At 39.5% G+C, this 17,566-nt stretch overlaps 1 protein-coding gene across 4 annotated transcripts in view; it reads right to left on the bottom strand.

Moving 5' to 3' along the window:
* Positions 1–17,566, bottom strand: part of Tle4 (TLE family member 4, transcriptional corepressor) — a 146,723-nt gene that overhangs the window by 115,913 nt on the left and 13,244 nt on the right. For all 4 annotated transcript variants that reach the window (XM_045153242.1, XM_045153249.1, XM_045153254.1 and 1 more), the window contains exon 5: positions 274–336. In XM_045153242.1, the coding sequence (XP_045009177.1) occupies positions 274–336 (63 nt within the window). The remainder of the gene's footprint in view (positions 1–273; positions 337–17,566) is intronic.

The following is a 17,566-nucleotide window of genomic DNA, read 5'->3' as shown; positions in this document are numbered from 1 at the left end:
TGACAAACAGGCATCATTCTGGGCAACACAGTATCAAATCACAGCATCAAAATATTTTAACAACTGACTCTTGGTTACCACATTAGAATACAAACATTTAAATTGTATTACACTGAATGTTAATCAGATGTAAAAGCTGAAATGAGAACCCTGTATCTTAGAAATATGAAAAACAAACACCTTGAGTGTGAAAGGCCCAGACTCAGTGCCACAGACCCTTTTCTGCAAAATGACTAAAGTGGCCTCTTCTAGCCCACAAAGCCACTGACTTACCTCTTGAGACAGGAAAGGAATAACTTGTGCGCAGATAGCATTTAGCCTCTTGACTATCTCTGCCTGCAAAAAACAGAGAGCAGTTAGCTGGTTGCAGATCCCAAAATATTAGCATGATTTATATTAAAACACACTTAATATTCCCACTGTTGCTATTTCCTACAGAAGGGGAAAATATCTTATCAGCAAGCCCGGTGTGGTGGTTTGACTCAGGTGTCCCTCATAAACTTAGGTGTTCTGACTGCTAGGTTCCCAGCTGATGGAGATTTGGGAATTAATGTCTCCTGCAGGAAGTGTATTGTTGGGGGCAAACTTTTGGGTGTTATAGCCAGCTTCCCCTTGCCAGTGTTTGGTAAACTCTCCTGTTGCTATCGTCCACCCTCTGCTCATGCCATCGTTTTCCCGCTATCATGGAGCTTCCTCTTGAGCCTGTGAGCCAAAATGAATCTCCATTTCCCACAAGCTGCTCTTGGTCAGGTGATTTCTACAAGCAGTATGAATCTGAATGCAACAGTAAAGTGGTACCAAGGAGTGGATTGCTGCTAAACACCTGACTGTGTGACTTTGGCCTTTTGGAGCAGATTTTCAATAGGATTGTGGAAAGATTTGAAACCTTGGCCTAAGAGACGCCTTGCAGTGCTGTAAGTACAGCTTGATGGAATACTCTGGTCAGAGTTGAAAGACATGAATGTGGTAAGAACTATGGACTGTAAGGTTTGGCTTCTGAGGGTGAGAAAAAGCTTTGCTTGGACTGGGCTAGCAGTTTGTATGAGACTCTCTGTAATGCCCATGTCCTGATAAGTTGTGCAGGGTTGCATTGCGTAGAAATGGACTAGTGTGAGCAGAATATGGCAAAGGAAAAATGAAATTGTTGGGCTGAAATTGCTGCCCATTCACCTACAAAATTCTTTGAGAGATTACTATCTTTCAGATTGAGCCAGCTGACCTGCACTGGGGCAACAGGAAAAATGTAGACTCTTTTGAAGGGACCTGAATGCTCAAGGAGTGTCCTGTTCTTCAAAGTCTGCTTTACTCTCCCCTGGCTTAACAAACTGGCACCCTACCTGGTATTGTGGAGTTTAAGAAATGGAGGAAAGAGTCACTGAGTTTGCAACACAATCTTGTGTTTTGGAAATGTTCATTGGCAGTGTAAATGAAGCAGGTTTTCTGGATGCCTGCATAGAGACCCACTGGGGACATGAGGATGAACTGTGGATTGCAGTAGAGACCCAGTAGAGATGCCAGGACCATGAGATGGCTGCTAAGGAAAGCTGCCAGCCCGGTAAGTTTTCCAGAATTGTGAGTAGCCTAGCTGGAGGGGAAGAATTGGAATGTGAGAGACTTGCTGCTGGTTGGAATTACCAGACTTAGAGATTTGTCACTGACGAGAATTGTTGGACTTGGAGTTAAAGAGTTTGATGTTTGTCATGGTTTTAAATCTTGTATTTGCTGAATGTTTCTTTGCTACATTGCCATCTTTTGCAGTGTGAATGTTGATTTTGTGCCATTATAAGATTTTTAGATTATATTTTGGTATTATGGCTCAATTAAAAGACCTTGGACTATAAGGATGTGTGAACATCACTGGAATTGATAAAAACTATGGGGACTTTTAAAGTTGGACTGAATGCATTTTATTTTACATCATGTATCAATATCAGTTTATGGAGGCCAGGGGCAGAATGTGGTGGTTTGATTCAGGTGTCCCCATAAACTTAAGTGTTCTGAATGCTACGTTCCCGGCTAATGCAGATTTGGGAATTAATGTCTACTGGAGGGAGTGTATTGTTGGGGGCAGGCTTATGGGTGTTATAGCCAGCTTCCTCTTGCCAGTGTTTGGCACACTTTCCTGTTGCTATTTTCCGGTGGCCAGGGGGCGATGTCTGCCCTCTGCTCATGCCACTGTTTTCCCTTGCCATCATAGAGCCTCCCCTCAAACCTATAAGCCAAAATAAACCTCTTTTTCCCACAAGCTGCTCTTGGTCAGGTGATTTCTACCAGCAATGCCAACCTGACTGCAACACCTATTAACAAACAGGAGACTGCGACAATAGTGCCACATTAACAGCAGGATTAATTAACCAGCATGCATCTTAGAAAGTTAACCTTCAAGCACCAGGACAATTAAAAAAAGAAATGTAACCTCCATGACTAGAAATCAGTTTTCAAAAGCTTTCATCCAGACTTTTACCCATTCTACCATTGTTTTTCATAAAATCTGAATCATTACGAGGGTGGATGGATGACAAGGATACATTCTTCTCTACATATCTCTACTCTTTCCACTACTAACTCATTGGATTTTGACAGCTATATGGTCTTTTTCCTTTCTCCTCCCTGCCCCACTGGATCTTTTGCAAAGCCCAAGCCAGCCAAAAATTTGTGATACCCCCAGCCTCGCTACCAGAGTGCTAGGTGTTGTTTGAAATCACTAACACTGGAATTTTATTCTTAAATTCTCAGTGTCCTGAAAGAACAGGACCCAACCAACCAAGCAAACTGATTTAACTATGAGTATATATACACACACATATAAATAACTTTTAAAGTAAGTTCTCAGTAAGTAGCCCAGCCTTGCCAGAAACATGAAATCCTCCTGCTTCAGGACAGGTGGCTTTAAAACCAGGAAGAAAGAAAAATGCTCTGTTCCATGTTTGCTTTAAAAAGTTGCTCAGAACATTACTGTTCTCCTTAGTATGTGTTTTCAGAAGATGTTATGTACTTGGTGATGAGCAGATGAAGGTTTTTATGCATGCATATACTTACATACAAAGTGGCTCACATTTTAATGATGGAGTGGTAGAAAAAAGTGAGAAGTATTAAAAGACAAAATGTCAAGCAACTAATATTTCTGAGACCTTCTTTCAATAAATTCCAAACAGTGTTAGTTCTTCAGAACTATTCTCTCTGGCTATATCATGACCAGAATGACAGCAATACTTGCTTATGTGATGCAGGCTTCCTTCTTTCATTAACAGCCCATCTGATTTTGTAGCAGCTATGTAATCTTTTAAATTCCAGCACCTTAAAACTTTACCAGCCAACAGAAACCTCACACTCCTCACAGGATGGACAAAACCCCAGCACCAGTAAGCGGCAGTGACTACAACTCAACTGTGCTGACCTGGTTTAATTTATTGTCTTGGGCCCCATGGAGTATTTAGCCATCCTTTAAGAATGCTTAACCTACCATGAAAAGCTGCAGTGGGAACCACCAAACCACTCTCCACCTGGACGAACATACCACAGTGGTTATGGGGTGAAATTCCAGGGTGAGCTAAGAAAACAGAGTAGCATTCAGAAGGCTGAAAGCAGAGTGTCTCAAAGGCCTTTGGTGGTTTAAGCTTTTCCTAGCAAGAGGCAGAGGGTGTTGGATAAAAGATAATGAGATACTTTGGGGCATACCAGGCAGACCAAACTGATGATTCCAATGCTTAGAACCATCTGCCAAGCATATTTTCCTCATGATGTTGTTTACATAAATAAAATAGACCCTTGCTAGAAGGGTTGAAAATTGTGTGGGCATGTAAGAAAACTGAGTTCTTTAGTTTGCCTACACTATGTAGGCAGTAAAAACTACTCAGGAAACTCACTCATCTGGTAAAATTAAGACCAAAAGATATGCAGTGCCTTAGTTTTTGATCCAGGCTATTTTAAGGCTGAGGACCTGTTTAAAGAAAAAGTTCAACACTGTTCTAAAAGCAAATATAAAAACAAAAGTCTTAGAATGTGTGTTAACATGCTAACTTTTAATACTAACAGAAAAAAAAGAAGGCCCAATCTTCAAAGTTCTTCTTTAAAGGTCTCCTATTTAAAAGACTTCTTAATTTCTTTAAGCTGTCATGCCAATAGATTTTCATGGACAGGCTAATTGGCAGCAGAGGGGCGGGTGAGTGGGGGTGCGTGTGTGTATGTGTCATTTCATAAAATTAAGCAGGTCATTCCTCACTTTGAAAGCTAGAGTTGCCTCGGAAACACTGCTGCTTCCATGGTCATCTAATTTTGCCTCTTTTGTCCCACAAGACCAGGCTTTAGGGAGGCATCATTTATTTTCAAGACCTTCCACTGGGCTTCAGTGATCAGCCAGTAATGCCATGGACACAGAGTTCTAATGGCCTGTGTTTTGAAACTGAGTCTAATCTAATGGCGTGGGGCCCAAACTCCTTTTCTAGCACAGCCATTAAAGGATGTAGGTTATTGCTGTTGTCACCATTGATATTTGTCATTGTAATGTAATTAGGGCCCTAAAATGATGCATTACAGCCCTTGGCACAGCTTCTATTAAAATCTTTTCTTCTGCTCACTGAACTGCGACCTGCTTTCTGATGAATAACAGACGGACAGCTTTAGGGTAAGGAGCAGATTCATCAAAGAAGTATTTTTCAGCTTTGGGGAAAGAAGGGAAAAAGGCAACCAAGAGGGAAAGCACTAAAGGAGAAAAGCCACAGTACACATGTGAACTTCATCTGACCACTTGAGATTCTGATTGCATCTGATGAAGCTGACTGAGACAATATATTCCCAGCCTTCGACTCACATGGTTAATCAGGGCTCTAATCTGCTATCCATCAGCCTATGCCAGCTCTTTGGCTTCCAATCAAATTTATAGGTGATGTGGGTCATGCATCCCTGAGCAAGCACATTCACAGATAGCCCATTTAAACAGGCAGAGATGCTGAAATGATGTTAGGGTGACTGGATGTTGTTAGGGTATTTGATGCTTTAGGGATAATGCCTTAAGATAGCCATGACACTCCAAAACAGCACTAATGGCCCCGATAAACAGACAACTGTTCATATCCAAACAACAAAAACATCATTTGGGAAGCTACGTTTTGTCAAACACATTAACAATATTTGATACTTCTATTACATATTCACCTATTCACCAAAATGCACATTTAAGAAAAAGAAGTTGCACACATATTTTCCTACCTTCAACTCACCATCATTCTATTTCTGTAAGTTTCCAACCTTTATATATGCCAATAAAATTATAGCCCAATAAAAATCAGTAAGTAAACATCCTTGCTTTTAAAAAAAGGTCTAGGCAAAATAATTTAGAAAAAGGTTAATAACCAAAAAAAAAAAAAAAGTATTTAATGAAAATCCATCGTAACTTCTGCCCTCAGATAATGACACATGAATGTTATTAGGCTAGTTCCGAATTGGAATGACTGGAGAGATGGGTCAGAAATTAAGACACTTTCCTACAGAGCCTAATGACCCGGGATCAATTCCTCAGTACCCACATAAAGCCAGATGCAAAGTGGCACATGCATCTGAAGTTCATTTGCAGTGGCTAGAGGCCCTGGTGCAGCCATTCTCTTCCTCTCTCTTGCAAACAAATAAAATATTTTAAAAGGAAGGTGAAGTGAAATACAGTTCTGGTATTGACCTCTGAGCCCACATGATTACACACATGTGAACATGCAGCCACACACAAATATGTAACCACACATATATGAGTAAACACATGCACATGCTACACACATACACATGCCAAAATAAAAAGAAATGTTAGACAGGATGTTAGCTTAGTGAATTAGACCAAGGAATTAAGAGAAATGTTAGCTTAGAGAATCAGACCAAGGAAACTAATCTAGCTAGCATTGCCAGCAAGAAGGTAAACCAGCCTGTATTTTATTTTGATTCAGGGAAATAATTTTTTGCAAAATATTTAAATCTTCAAAATAAAACAGTAAAATAAAGTGATACTACAATAATTAATTAGATAGAGCATCTACCAGTTTCCTAAAGAGCTGACCAATTACCAAGGTTCTTTTTTGCTACTGTTTTGGTGAGTTTTTTTTTTGTTTGTTTCAAAGTAATAATGCTATTTTTAAAATGTGTCTATCCTTCTTCCTCTAATAAGATGAATTGTCTTATGGGGTAATAAAGTCATATTCTTGCATAATATGAAAGTGCCAATTATCTAACCATTCTTTACTTTTTTTTTTCAACTGAAATAATGACCACAGCAATTCCACAGCAGTTCCATCCTGGTTCAAGTTCTGAACACACACAACACCTTATTGCAGACAAGGTGTACTACCAAGTACCGCTACACAACTCAGTTAAACACACTCAAATTTCCCAGGAAACACAGTGCTACTATTTATGATGCATATGTAGTAACATGCAAGACAATGTCCACAAGGGAGCCAGTCTGTTTCATGAAGCTACTCCTATCCACCCACAAAAGAAAAGCAGTGCTTTATATACTTTTTTTTTTTTTTACAATGGTTAAAATATAGTGTCTCTCACCTTTTAAGCATTCTAAAAGGTACTTCTTTAAGGGAGATCTTAGTTGTCTATTATCCTTTATATATCTGTGTTTGATGATTGTATTTAATACTGTTTCAATGTTAAGAGAGATCAAAAGAATGACATTATCAAGGCTGAGATTAACAATCACTGTGCCTTACATCAAATCATTTGTGCAAGGTCAAATCGTTGCAGTTCTCAAGTCTGGAAGAAAACATTATAACTAAAGTTATCATGGTTGTGCTCAGCTCCACCAGGAGGGAAGGACAAGGAATACAGAAAAAAAAAAAAAAAAAAAGGACGGCAGAAGGGTCAGGAGTAGGGAAACAAAAATATTTTGACGATTTAAGCTCCACCTTTACAAAATGGTGGATGGGGCTGCTCAGAGAACCTAAATCGTCTGTGATCACAGAAACACAAGGCCTGCAAAAGCCTCTCCCCTCAGCACTCCACTGCCAGTACCTTTTATCCTTTCTCCAAATATGTAAGGGCCTTTGAATATTTATATTTAAGCATTGTTATACCTAACTACAAGGAAGGTGACAACTACTCCTATGACCACCAGAGGTGGAGATAATTCTCAATGTGACTGGTGTGATCAAAATGATGTGAGAAATATACACAGATGAAGAACATGGAGATAGGAATAAAACAAAACCAACAAAGGGTACATAGTGAGTTGCCCTCAAAGACTCTATCTATCCAGGAAAGCAACAAGCCACACCCCTTAGAGCTGAGAGCCATGCCAGGGGTATTGAACATTTTGTCTTGTGTTATGCTAAAGGTTTCTTATCTGTTTTCTTCCTGCTTAAATTTTTCAATAAATCTCCATCTACAGCCATTCTGTTGTTCCACATGCCTTTCTTTTCTTTTTTCTCTGTTCTTCTGAGGAAGTCTGATTCTAGCCCAGCCTGGCCTAGTACTCACAGGGATCCTCCTCAGCCTCCCAAACACTGGGATTCAAGATGTGAGCCACCACACGCAGCTTCTCAAGTCTTTCATTAGTCTGACCTCTTGCAGCCACAGAAAGCAGAGGACAGAGGCAAGAGTCCTTCCTAGACTCTACACTTGTCCACCCCACTGACTCTAGATATCAAAAGGCACATTCTTTACCCATACCCACTATTTAAGTCTAAGTCCATAACATATACTTCCCAACTCTCCACCTCTTCTCCCAACCCATGGCCCATTATAGTCTTGACTTTTCTTGACAGCACTTGTCATCATTTGAAATTATCTCACATATGTTTGCAAGGACTAGTGTTTCTAAAGCATTAATTTCTGTACCAAGAGTATGGAATAGGGCCTGAAGGGCCATACTCTAAACAAGGTGATGCTGTTGGGAACTACTGATCTACACAGCATAAGCCTCAAGTAGAGTAACAGAGCTTCGGGTACCATGGGTTTAATGAGTATATAGGATGAACAAAAGCAATTCCAGGTCAGGTGAAATGACTGGATTTCATGAATTCTTCTGTCAGCATGCTATAATTGTTTGGGGGTTACAATAAATCAATATATAAACCATAAATCACTATCCATCTGGAAGACCTGCAAATGTGCTAATTTGGTTAGTTTAGTGTCCTGCCACACATCAGAATGTCATGCTGTTCAAAACAGTAAGTACTTTCAGTGGACAACAAAGGAATGTAAATTAATTCTGGACAGTTTCTGATTGATGAGTGAATGAGATAAAGCTTCTATTCTGAATCCTTGGCAGGAAACACAATTTAAAAAATGATTTTGGAAAGCCAATGAAGGAAATAAAAGCTTAGCCTCCTAACATTGCTTACTTACCATATTACTGGTTACCCAAGCTTCTGGAATCTAGTACATTTGTTAGGTGCACTCACTGGGAGAGCAATACTTACAGAGTTCAAGGTAAATATCTAGAATGGTACTTTGAATGAATCAGTTGGATGACAACAGCCCAAGAACCTACTGATGCTACTACATCATCACTGATTTCACAAGAGTAAAAAAGCTGGTAATTCAGTATGGAGTGCTCACAGGATATGACATCACTGAGCTCACAGGAATAAAAAAGTGCAAAAGTTGAGTGTGTGGAGTATTCACAGGAGTGTCATATGCTACAGTATACACAGATCCAGTTAATACCAATTAGTGCTGTTCAAAGCATGAGCCATGACAGCCAGGCCTGAAAAGCTCTGGACACATCTGAGAACAGACCATCTGAATGCCTTCTCAACATCATTACTTGCTGCATCCTTCCTGGTCACCAGGTAACCTGACTTTGAAATCTAATAAGCACTTGAAATCTAATAACTGTGCTCCTCACTATCCTAGGCATACCAATTTGAATAATCTCGTTAACTGGTCTAATAATTAAAATGTGGGCAAGAGTAAGCAAATATTTTGTCAATTTTTTGGCTTTTTGTTATTGTAATGGTGTATTTTCACACAAAAATGGGCCCTCATTCACTGACTCCTCATCCAAGCTGCTTCCAATGGCTCATACAAGCATGATCCCTGTATGCAGATTAGTCAAGAAATTAAACAGGAAAAAGAAGCCCCATATCACAGATTGAGACCTTCCCATAACCATAAAAATTGTAGCACTTTCTGTACAGTGAGATTTACTTCTATTTTTGCTTGCTTTCTTTTTTAATAGTCTATTAAGAAAGATGATAAAGTTAAAGGTATTCTTAAGTATATGTAAATTGCAGCCATCCCTCAATGTCCATGGAGGACTGGCTCCAGGACACCCCTATGCACACGCTAAAATCTGAGGGTGCCCAAGTCACTCAGAAAACATCACAGAACATGAACAGAACCTAAACACAGCATCCTGTATTCTTTTAACTCACCTCAAGATTACACATAACACCTACTTAAGGTTCTGTTAGGGGCTATATAAGTAGCTGTCATAGACTGTACTGTTTAGGAAATAATGATGAGTAAATAATTCACAAATAATTTCTTTCCTCCAGAAAATTCCTTTGCATTACTCAAAAAAAAAGGGGGGGGGGAGAAACAGTTCAGTGTGGTCACATTGTGTAGTATATGAATGCCACACTCAGTAGCTTGAACTTTACTTGGTAGGCAACAAGGTCCTACCACAGACAATTCCAAAGAAAGCAATGGTAAATTCCACCAAACAGGTTAAGACACTTCAATATATTTCTACTCTTATCTCTCTTCTTCCAAGGATTATAATTGAATGGCTATTGAAGGAAAGAAGGGATTTATAACCACAAAACAAAAAAGAGGAAAGATGGAGGGTGAAAGATAACTTCAGAATAGGGAGAAAAATGAATTTTAGAGCAACACTAATTTAGGAAATTCAACAAGATGCTTTCAGGTACTGGTTTCTCCTAAGCTAGAGCTGTGGTATACAGTGTAGTGGGTACAGAATGCTTTGAACCTGTGAGGTGTTCACAATCCATCCAGGGAGAAGATCACATAGAAATCAACAGAATGAGCTGGCTTGGTGGTAGAGAAATCACACAGAAATAAAAATAATAAACAGCCTGGTGGTTCCAGCCTGTAATATTAAGCTACTCAGGAGACCGAAGCAGAAGGATCTCTACTTCTAGGTCTGCCTAGTCTGCAGAGGCAGTTCGAGGCCTGCCTGGGAAACTTAGTGAAACACTGTCTCAAAATAAAAAGTAAAAAGAGGGCTTTAGTTATTGTTTCATAGTAGAGCATTTGCCTAGCATGTGGTAGATCCAATCCCCAGTGGGAAAAAGAAGATAGAGAGAAAAAGAGAGTAGGAGATGAGAGAGGGAAGGGAAGGGAAGGGAAGGCAAAGAGGAGAAGGGAAGGATGAATATAACACCATGTGGTAAGTATCCTGGATGGAATCTATAATACAGCAGATGAGACAGACTGATAAGCTGGGTATCTTCATGATTAACTATAAGACTATTACTATGAGTGAGTAAGGGTGAAGTGAGAATGAAAAATAAAGAGTGAGAAAAGGGCAGGGCAAGGAGGAACCATTCCAAAAAGAGTTGTCCTGCTGCTCCAGCATGGAGTATTTAAAACAGGAAAAGTGAAGGAAGCAGCAGAGCCAAGACAATGCTGGAGAAGTAGCTCCAAAGCCAGGATTGCTTCACACCAGGTGAAGACTAGGAGATACCACCTTATTCACAGTGAGTCACTCAAACAGCCACAAGCAGTGTTAAATCACCATCACTGACCATCCTAACAATCATGGAGAGCTTGCCCTTTCCCAGAAATGTTACTTAATGCTCAGAGCAATATAAGAGGATTACTCTGGTCCCTATTTTACAGATAAGTAGATTGTTAAAGAAGTCACTATGATCAGAAAGATAGCTAGAGAGAAGGAAATACATACAGAAGTAACAGGGAGCAGATTCCAGAAAATCTGATGCCTGGCTAGGTGGTATGGCTAGAGAGTAAGAAGCAGTGAACCCTGGCCTCCTCCTACACATTTCTTGCCTAGAGAAACTAGGTGGACAGGTTTTCTGATCTCCTCATGCAGGATTACTGGACCTCAAACAAGTATATGGATAATGGTACTTGCAGACTATTGAGTTTAACTAAATATAAGACATTCAAGTAAAAAGAAGAGACACAGAAGGACTGGGCTACAGGCAAAAAAAAAAAAAAAAAAAAAAGGTGGGTAAGGGTGACTGGCAGAAAGAGCAGAGAAAAGGATAGAGAGCCATGCTGGGAATATTGACAGAATTTTCAGATGTAGAGAAGAGCTCCTAAGAAATGACCCTACTAGAGAATACAGAGAAGGTAAAGGCTAAGGGCACCAAAGAGACAAGGGTCTGTTGGACAGTGGTGGTAAGTGGAGTGACAGTAAAGAGACAAATTACACATGGAGAGCCAGCAACATGTGGCTGGACTGGATATGGACAATAAATGTTAGGAACCCATGACATGGTACTACTGTACATTACATTAGGAAAGCCCAAAGTGGTATCAAGGTTTGTTTGAAAGAACAGTTATGGGAAGAAATGTTAAGAATCAGACAAGTGATTAAACATTCTGAAAAGCTTAACAGATATTCTAAGTGACAGGGTTGTGGATTCCCAGATGCCCAGGTGACTTTTAGCCACCTACTAGTTCAGCTACAACTGAACAAACCATAGGGGATTCCAAACGCCATTTCTACAACCATGAAATGGGAAGAAGCTCCCCAAATATGACTAATAGAAATGTTTGTGAGGGCTGACATATGAATAAAATCCCTGAAGGTAAGTAGTTGATTTATAAGAAATAAATTAGATAGTGCTACAAACTGAGTGGCTGTATTGTTAGGTATTAGTTGAAGCTCAGGCTCTATCTCTAAATTAAGAAAGCATTCCTCAGTAATATGCGCTGCACAGGGGAAGAGCATTGGAACTCAACAAGAAGCTGGAGACAGATTTGAGGGATAGGAGGGATGAAAGACTCACAAGTACAAGAAGACTTTCTTACTGATTAGAAAGAGTGAGGTCATAGGCAAAGTCGCAGGAAATTTGCTGTTTCTCCACTTTCATGCACTGTGACCCAGAAAAGACTTTCTTGGTTATTTATTCTTTTACTACTGGCAAAGGATGTCTCTTCCTTTCTTCACAGTAAACAGATACTTGCCACAGATGCAGCAAATCTTACATATAGTAGTAAAAAGTAAAGCATATCAGCAGGCCTGGGAGAGCAGGAGAGAGCACCACACTTAATTTTAAAGCTTCTACAATACCAGGTACCTAAAATTTAAGGCTACAGAATAGTTATGTAAAATTTATAGGAATATGATCTTTTCAACAGGTAAGTAGTTTAAAAAAGGGGGTGGAGTGGGGTTGGAAGTTAGAACCAGAATGACTCCATGTTTGGACTCTGACTGCCATTTCACTGTAATTCTGCTGGTTTCCAAGTTACCCAATCACCCCTCCCCATCATCACTTTCCTGGAATGCTTTAAACCACATGTCTACTTATCACTTTCCTGTGGTGGCCAAGCCCTGAGGCAAGGTGGACTACCCTGCACCCACAGAATTCCAATGACCCCACTGTACCTAGTCTGTAAGGGAAGGAGCTCCTGACAAGTCTGTCAGAGCCCTTCTCTCAGGCCTTCCCTGAATAAAGCCTGTCTCTGCTGTTGAGCAGAATCTTCTCTCCTTTCATTCCTCACTTTCTCTAAGGGGGTTAAATATGAAAGAACTTACAAGTACTTAGAAGAATGTCAATGAGTTTTACATTCACAACCTATAGCAGCTTCTTACAGCTTCCAACTTGTAAATCTGTATCAAAAGCCATATGTTGCACATGTCCATAAACCTGGTTTTTGATCCTACTTTTAACCTAACTTGCTTTTAAAGGTTCTTTCTTAGGTTACTTTAAGACTTTCAGTCTAGCCTTAACTTAATAAGTAACCCTAATAAACCTTATTACACAGTCTAAAGCAGTGCTAAAGAAAATCGACTGTCTCCAAATTGTTACCATTAAGCAAAACAGAGGACTCATGGCTAGGATATATATTAACTATTTTGTTTGGGTTGGTGGATTTTTCTTGCTTTCTGTTTTTATAGATAGACACTGTCCATAAGTGATGTGCCATTTTGATTTATACTTCAGGACAAACTCCTCATCTCACTGCCAATCTTTAACAAACAGCCACAGAGCGGCACCAGTCCATGGACCACTGTCTGGGTAACACGGTTTTCAAAGCAGAAGTCTGAAATCACAATAATAAATGTAACACCTGAATTTACCCCTGGCTTAGAGAAGCTGACTGGTCACCATTACCACAATATTTCTGAAGTAGGCTAGTACAGCCTGAGAATCGTCTTCCAACTAGACCCCACTGCCTACTAGTCTGAGGCTCTGCTATAGCAAACCAAAGTAAAAGTTCACAAACTGAAAGTATTTTCTTATCTCTACTGACTGACAAAGGGTCAATGAGGGCTGGAGACATGGCTTACCAATTAAGCACTTGCCTGTGAAGCCTAAGGACCCCAGTTTGAGGCTCTTTGAGGCTTGATTCCGCAGTACCCACGTAAGCCAGATGCACAGGTGGTGAATGAATCTGGTGCTCCATTTGCAGTGGCTGGAGGCCCTGGTGCGCACTCACTCTCGCTTGCTCGCGCGCTAGCGTGCTCTCTCTCCCCCACCCCCCTCTGTCTCTTTATCAGTCTGTTGGTCGCAAATAAATACAAATAATTTTTAAAAAGTCAATGAAAGGGTAAGGTTAACAGCAGGAAAGTGTTACTGTTTAAGTATGTTTGAGCGTCTTCCACAATATATACTTCTAAATTGGTATTTTTGATTTAACTTATATCTAGTAAATTCCCAAAGATAAATGTGCTCACATGAGAAATCAAAATGGAACAAAATGATTCTTTCTGTCTATTTACCACAAATGCTGCTAAGAATAAGAAGTCAATCTAGGAATGTACCACTGGAGGTTAAAAAAGGAGAATGGATTTGAAAGTATAATTTAGCTAGCATGAGGTGTTGAAGAACAAAAGAAGGGAAAGGAAAAACCTCTCTTCTCTCCAGAATGGACAACAGCCCTTGTATCATTAAGGGAGAGTTACCCAGCCTCAATATCCACAGGGGACTGTCTTCTAGGACCCAAGGGTACCAACAATGGCTACTCAAGTCCCTTATATAAAATGGCCAAGTTCTTATATATCACCTATGCACTCTCTGTAATCAAGTCATCTCTAGATTACTTACAATACCTGGTACAATGTAAGTGCTATGTAAATAGTTGTTACACTTCATTGTTTCAGGAACAGACAAGATAGAGCCTAGCATGACCATCACAGACACACACATTCATTTTCTCAAATTATATTGATGTCCATTGATGAGCCTTTAGATACAGAAGGCTACCTGTACTAGAAAAATGACTTCAATATGCACAACTGTCTCAAAGCATGACTCGGGAACATATCTAGTACAAGGTTATGCAGACACTACAATGTTGATCTTCCCAATCTGGGGTCATACCCAAGCAGCACATGGGATCCCATGACTACACAGGATGTAATAATACAGAAGTAGAAATAAACTTGAGATACTTTGGGTCCTGACTACTCAAAATATGGGCAGAGGACTAATAATATCAGCATTACCTGAGCTTGTATAAGAACAGGGACAGCAAGCCCACAGCAGCCCAGACCTGCAGAAGCAAGATCTGATTTAAGCATGGTCACCCTCAGCCCCAGAAATTTGCTTGCACATTAAAGATGTGCCCTCAAGCTCCCTGTCCTCAACCTGCTGCACAGTGGGATCATTCTGGAGTTTTCTGAGCAATCCTAAGCACAAGTCCCAGGATAAGGAACACTGGGCCAAGCACTTTGCATACTGATCCTACCCCCCCCCCTTTTTTTTAAAGAATGAGAACCTGAGACCTAGAAAAGTTAAATAATTGGCCAAGTTTACAAGACGCTCATAGTTGAATTAGGCTTAGCTCCTAAAAGACATTTAAGTTTGTATTATCCATTTAAAAAATCAACAAAGAACCATAGTGAACTTTAACATTTCACCTTATCATACATTGCTTTTAATTTAAAAGGACATAAAAATGAACTGTTTATTTTAGGCATCACCCTCTGGACGTTGACCAATATTGCTGGCTAAAGAGCCATGGTATCTATCAACCACAGCACAAATGAAGAAGACAGTATGTGAACTGTGTTTTTGGCTGTAGCCTGAGTCACACTTAGAGATGCAGGGATGAATTTATTGTTTCTTTGGCTTTCTAAAATATCTTTATGCTTAATTTTCTTTTAATATAATTATAAGCAAAAGCAAAACATTTAAAACCCTATTTTAAAGACTTCAGTGATAGAGTGAAAATAACCAGATAATTCTTTTGTCCAGAGAGGGTATCCAAAAGGATAGAACTAATAATGAGCACACCCAAGAAAGAAACACTGGCCACAATTGCTGTTCTTTTCACTAGGTGATTATTATGTCATTATATTTGAATGGGCCATAAATTAGCTGTTAGATACTTGGTGGCGGTATGGTTGGTGGGAGGTGTGAGTAGAATGAAGGAAATTAAAAGTTGTGGTCAGGCTTGAAGAAAACATCCCATAAAGCAAGGTATGTTTCTGACAGTTTAACCAGACTATGTAAAACCACATTTCCTCATACCCTCCCCCCTTATGAACTAGATCTGTGGCTTAATGCCACTAAGCAGTATTTTGGTTTACCTAAATATACTCTATGGCCTTTTAATTTCATGTTTCCTAAACTTTTCTTACTATCACTGCTGTTCTCACTCAATCTAAGTGTCGGAAAAGAGTACAGTAATACTTTAAAATTGGGGGGACAGAAAGAATTAGTTCACACTGACTAAAGGATTCACTGTAATTTTGGTGTACAGCTCATCAAGGAGATCACGAATAATGGAAAAGATTATTTCTTTTGCAACATAATAGTTTCTCAAGACAATTGAGACTCAGCCTCACATTTATATGAAATTTCAACACAAAAAGTTTAGAATTACTAATTTACCCAGATTTGTTTGTCAAGTAATACAAGAATTAAAAAGAAATAAATGAAAAAAAGGATGACTAGAAAAGTCTCAAAGACAGATCAATAACCAGATGATACTGCACCTATATGTATCAACATCTCTCTAAAAAGGAAAAGGCCAACTGAAGACACTTACAAACTCCATTTCATCAACATAAAGATAATGGTAATAATCGCACAAAATAATTCACAGAAACTCTCTCATATACTCACCCAGTGGTCAAAAGCTTTCCTTAAAAGAAGCATTCCCCTAACCACTGCCCACAAAAGCCTGGCAAACTGTCTATGGTCTTGGTATAGAATACAGGCACAAATACAGAACACTCAAGAGGAATCCTTGAGGTTCTTGGCAAGAACACAAATTTAGCAAAAGATGTGAAAAACCAAACTCTTTGTTTTCCCTTCTTCCTTCTTTCATGCCTTCTTCGCTGGATACACACACAATGCAGCATAACTAAAGCCAGGTTCTCCCCATCCAATGTTTCTCTATCAATGATACCATGTTTCGGCCACCTTGCAGAGGACAATCACCTCAGAGCCAGAAAAATGTCCTGCTCTCCAGTTTATGACACAACGGCATTCTCATCACACATATCCTGCATTGCTCACACTGGTTCAAATGATGCAAAAAGATGGGGTTGTCTAGGAAGGCAAGCCTTCTACTGCTTCAAACCCTGTATGAGAAAACACCTTGGATACAGTGAAGTAACATTTGCTGAATAAAAAAATAAAAGCGATCATTACTTTACTGTGTACAAGACTACAATCTCTTAGCCCAGGTAAGCAGCCCTTCCCACAAAGAAATGATGGAACTCACAAAGGCAAGTTACTTTTTTATTTTTGAGAGTTACCATTTTCACTTTTAAAAGTACAATCCTAGGCACTTAAATTTAAGAAGCTAAATATTTCAGTTTAGAAAGTGAATTTCTAAAAATAAAAAAAATGAATAAAAAAGAAAGAAAAGAAAAAGAAAGTGAATTTCTGAGTGAAACTCAACTAATTTCAAAGAACATGTCAAATCATGACTTCCAAATGTCAAATCAGGGGCTAGTAAGATAGCTCAATTGGCAAAGTGCTTGCTTTGCAAGCAGTGAGGACCCCAGTTCAGCCCCTAAAGCCCACATTAACAACAAAAAGGGAACAGGAGGGGGGTCAGGTAAGGTGGTATGCATTTAAAATCCCAGTGCTTGCGAGGTGGAGACAAGCAGAACCCATTCCTTGAGTTCACAGGCTAACCAGTCTAGCCTAATCAGCTGAGTTCTAGGCCAAGGAGAGACGTAATCTCCCAATGGCAAATATCACCTGCCTCTTTCTCTATTAATGGTCCTGTGTTTCTGCCATCTTACAGAGGATAATGTATCAGAGACATCCAAGGTTGTTATCTGGCCTCTACAAATATATGCACAAAAATAGCTACAGGCCTGCAATCATTAAAGAGCCAGCCATAGAATCTGCAATTAAAAAATACTAAGTTAGTCCATTTGTTTACAAAACTAAAATCATACACCCTGATCAAAGCCTCTATCACTCATGATACTGAAGTTGGACACAACAAACAA

The sequence above is a fragment of the Jaculus jaculus genome, chromosome 1 (assembly GCF_020740685.1).
Source record: "Jaculus jaculus isolate mJacJac1 chromosome 1, mJacJac1.mat.Y.cur, whole genome shotgun sequence".
Lineage (NCBI taxonomy): Eukaryota > Metazoa > Chordata > Mammalia > Rodentia > Dipodidae > Jaculus > Jaculus jaculus.
The sequence above is the reverse complement of the archived record's forward strand: the minus strand, read 5'-3'. Positions and strand labels throughout refer to the sequence as shown.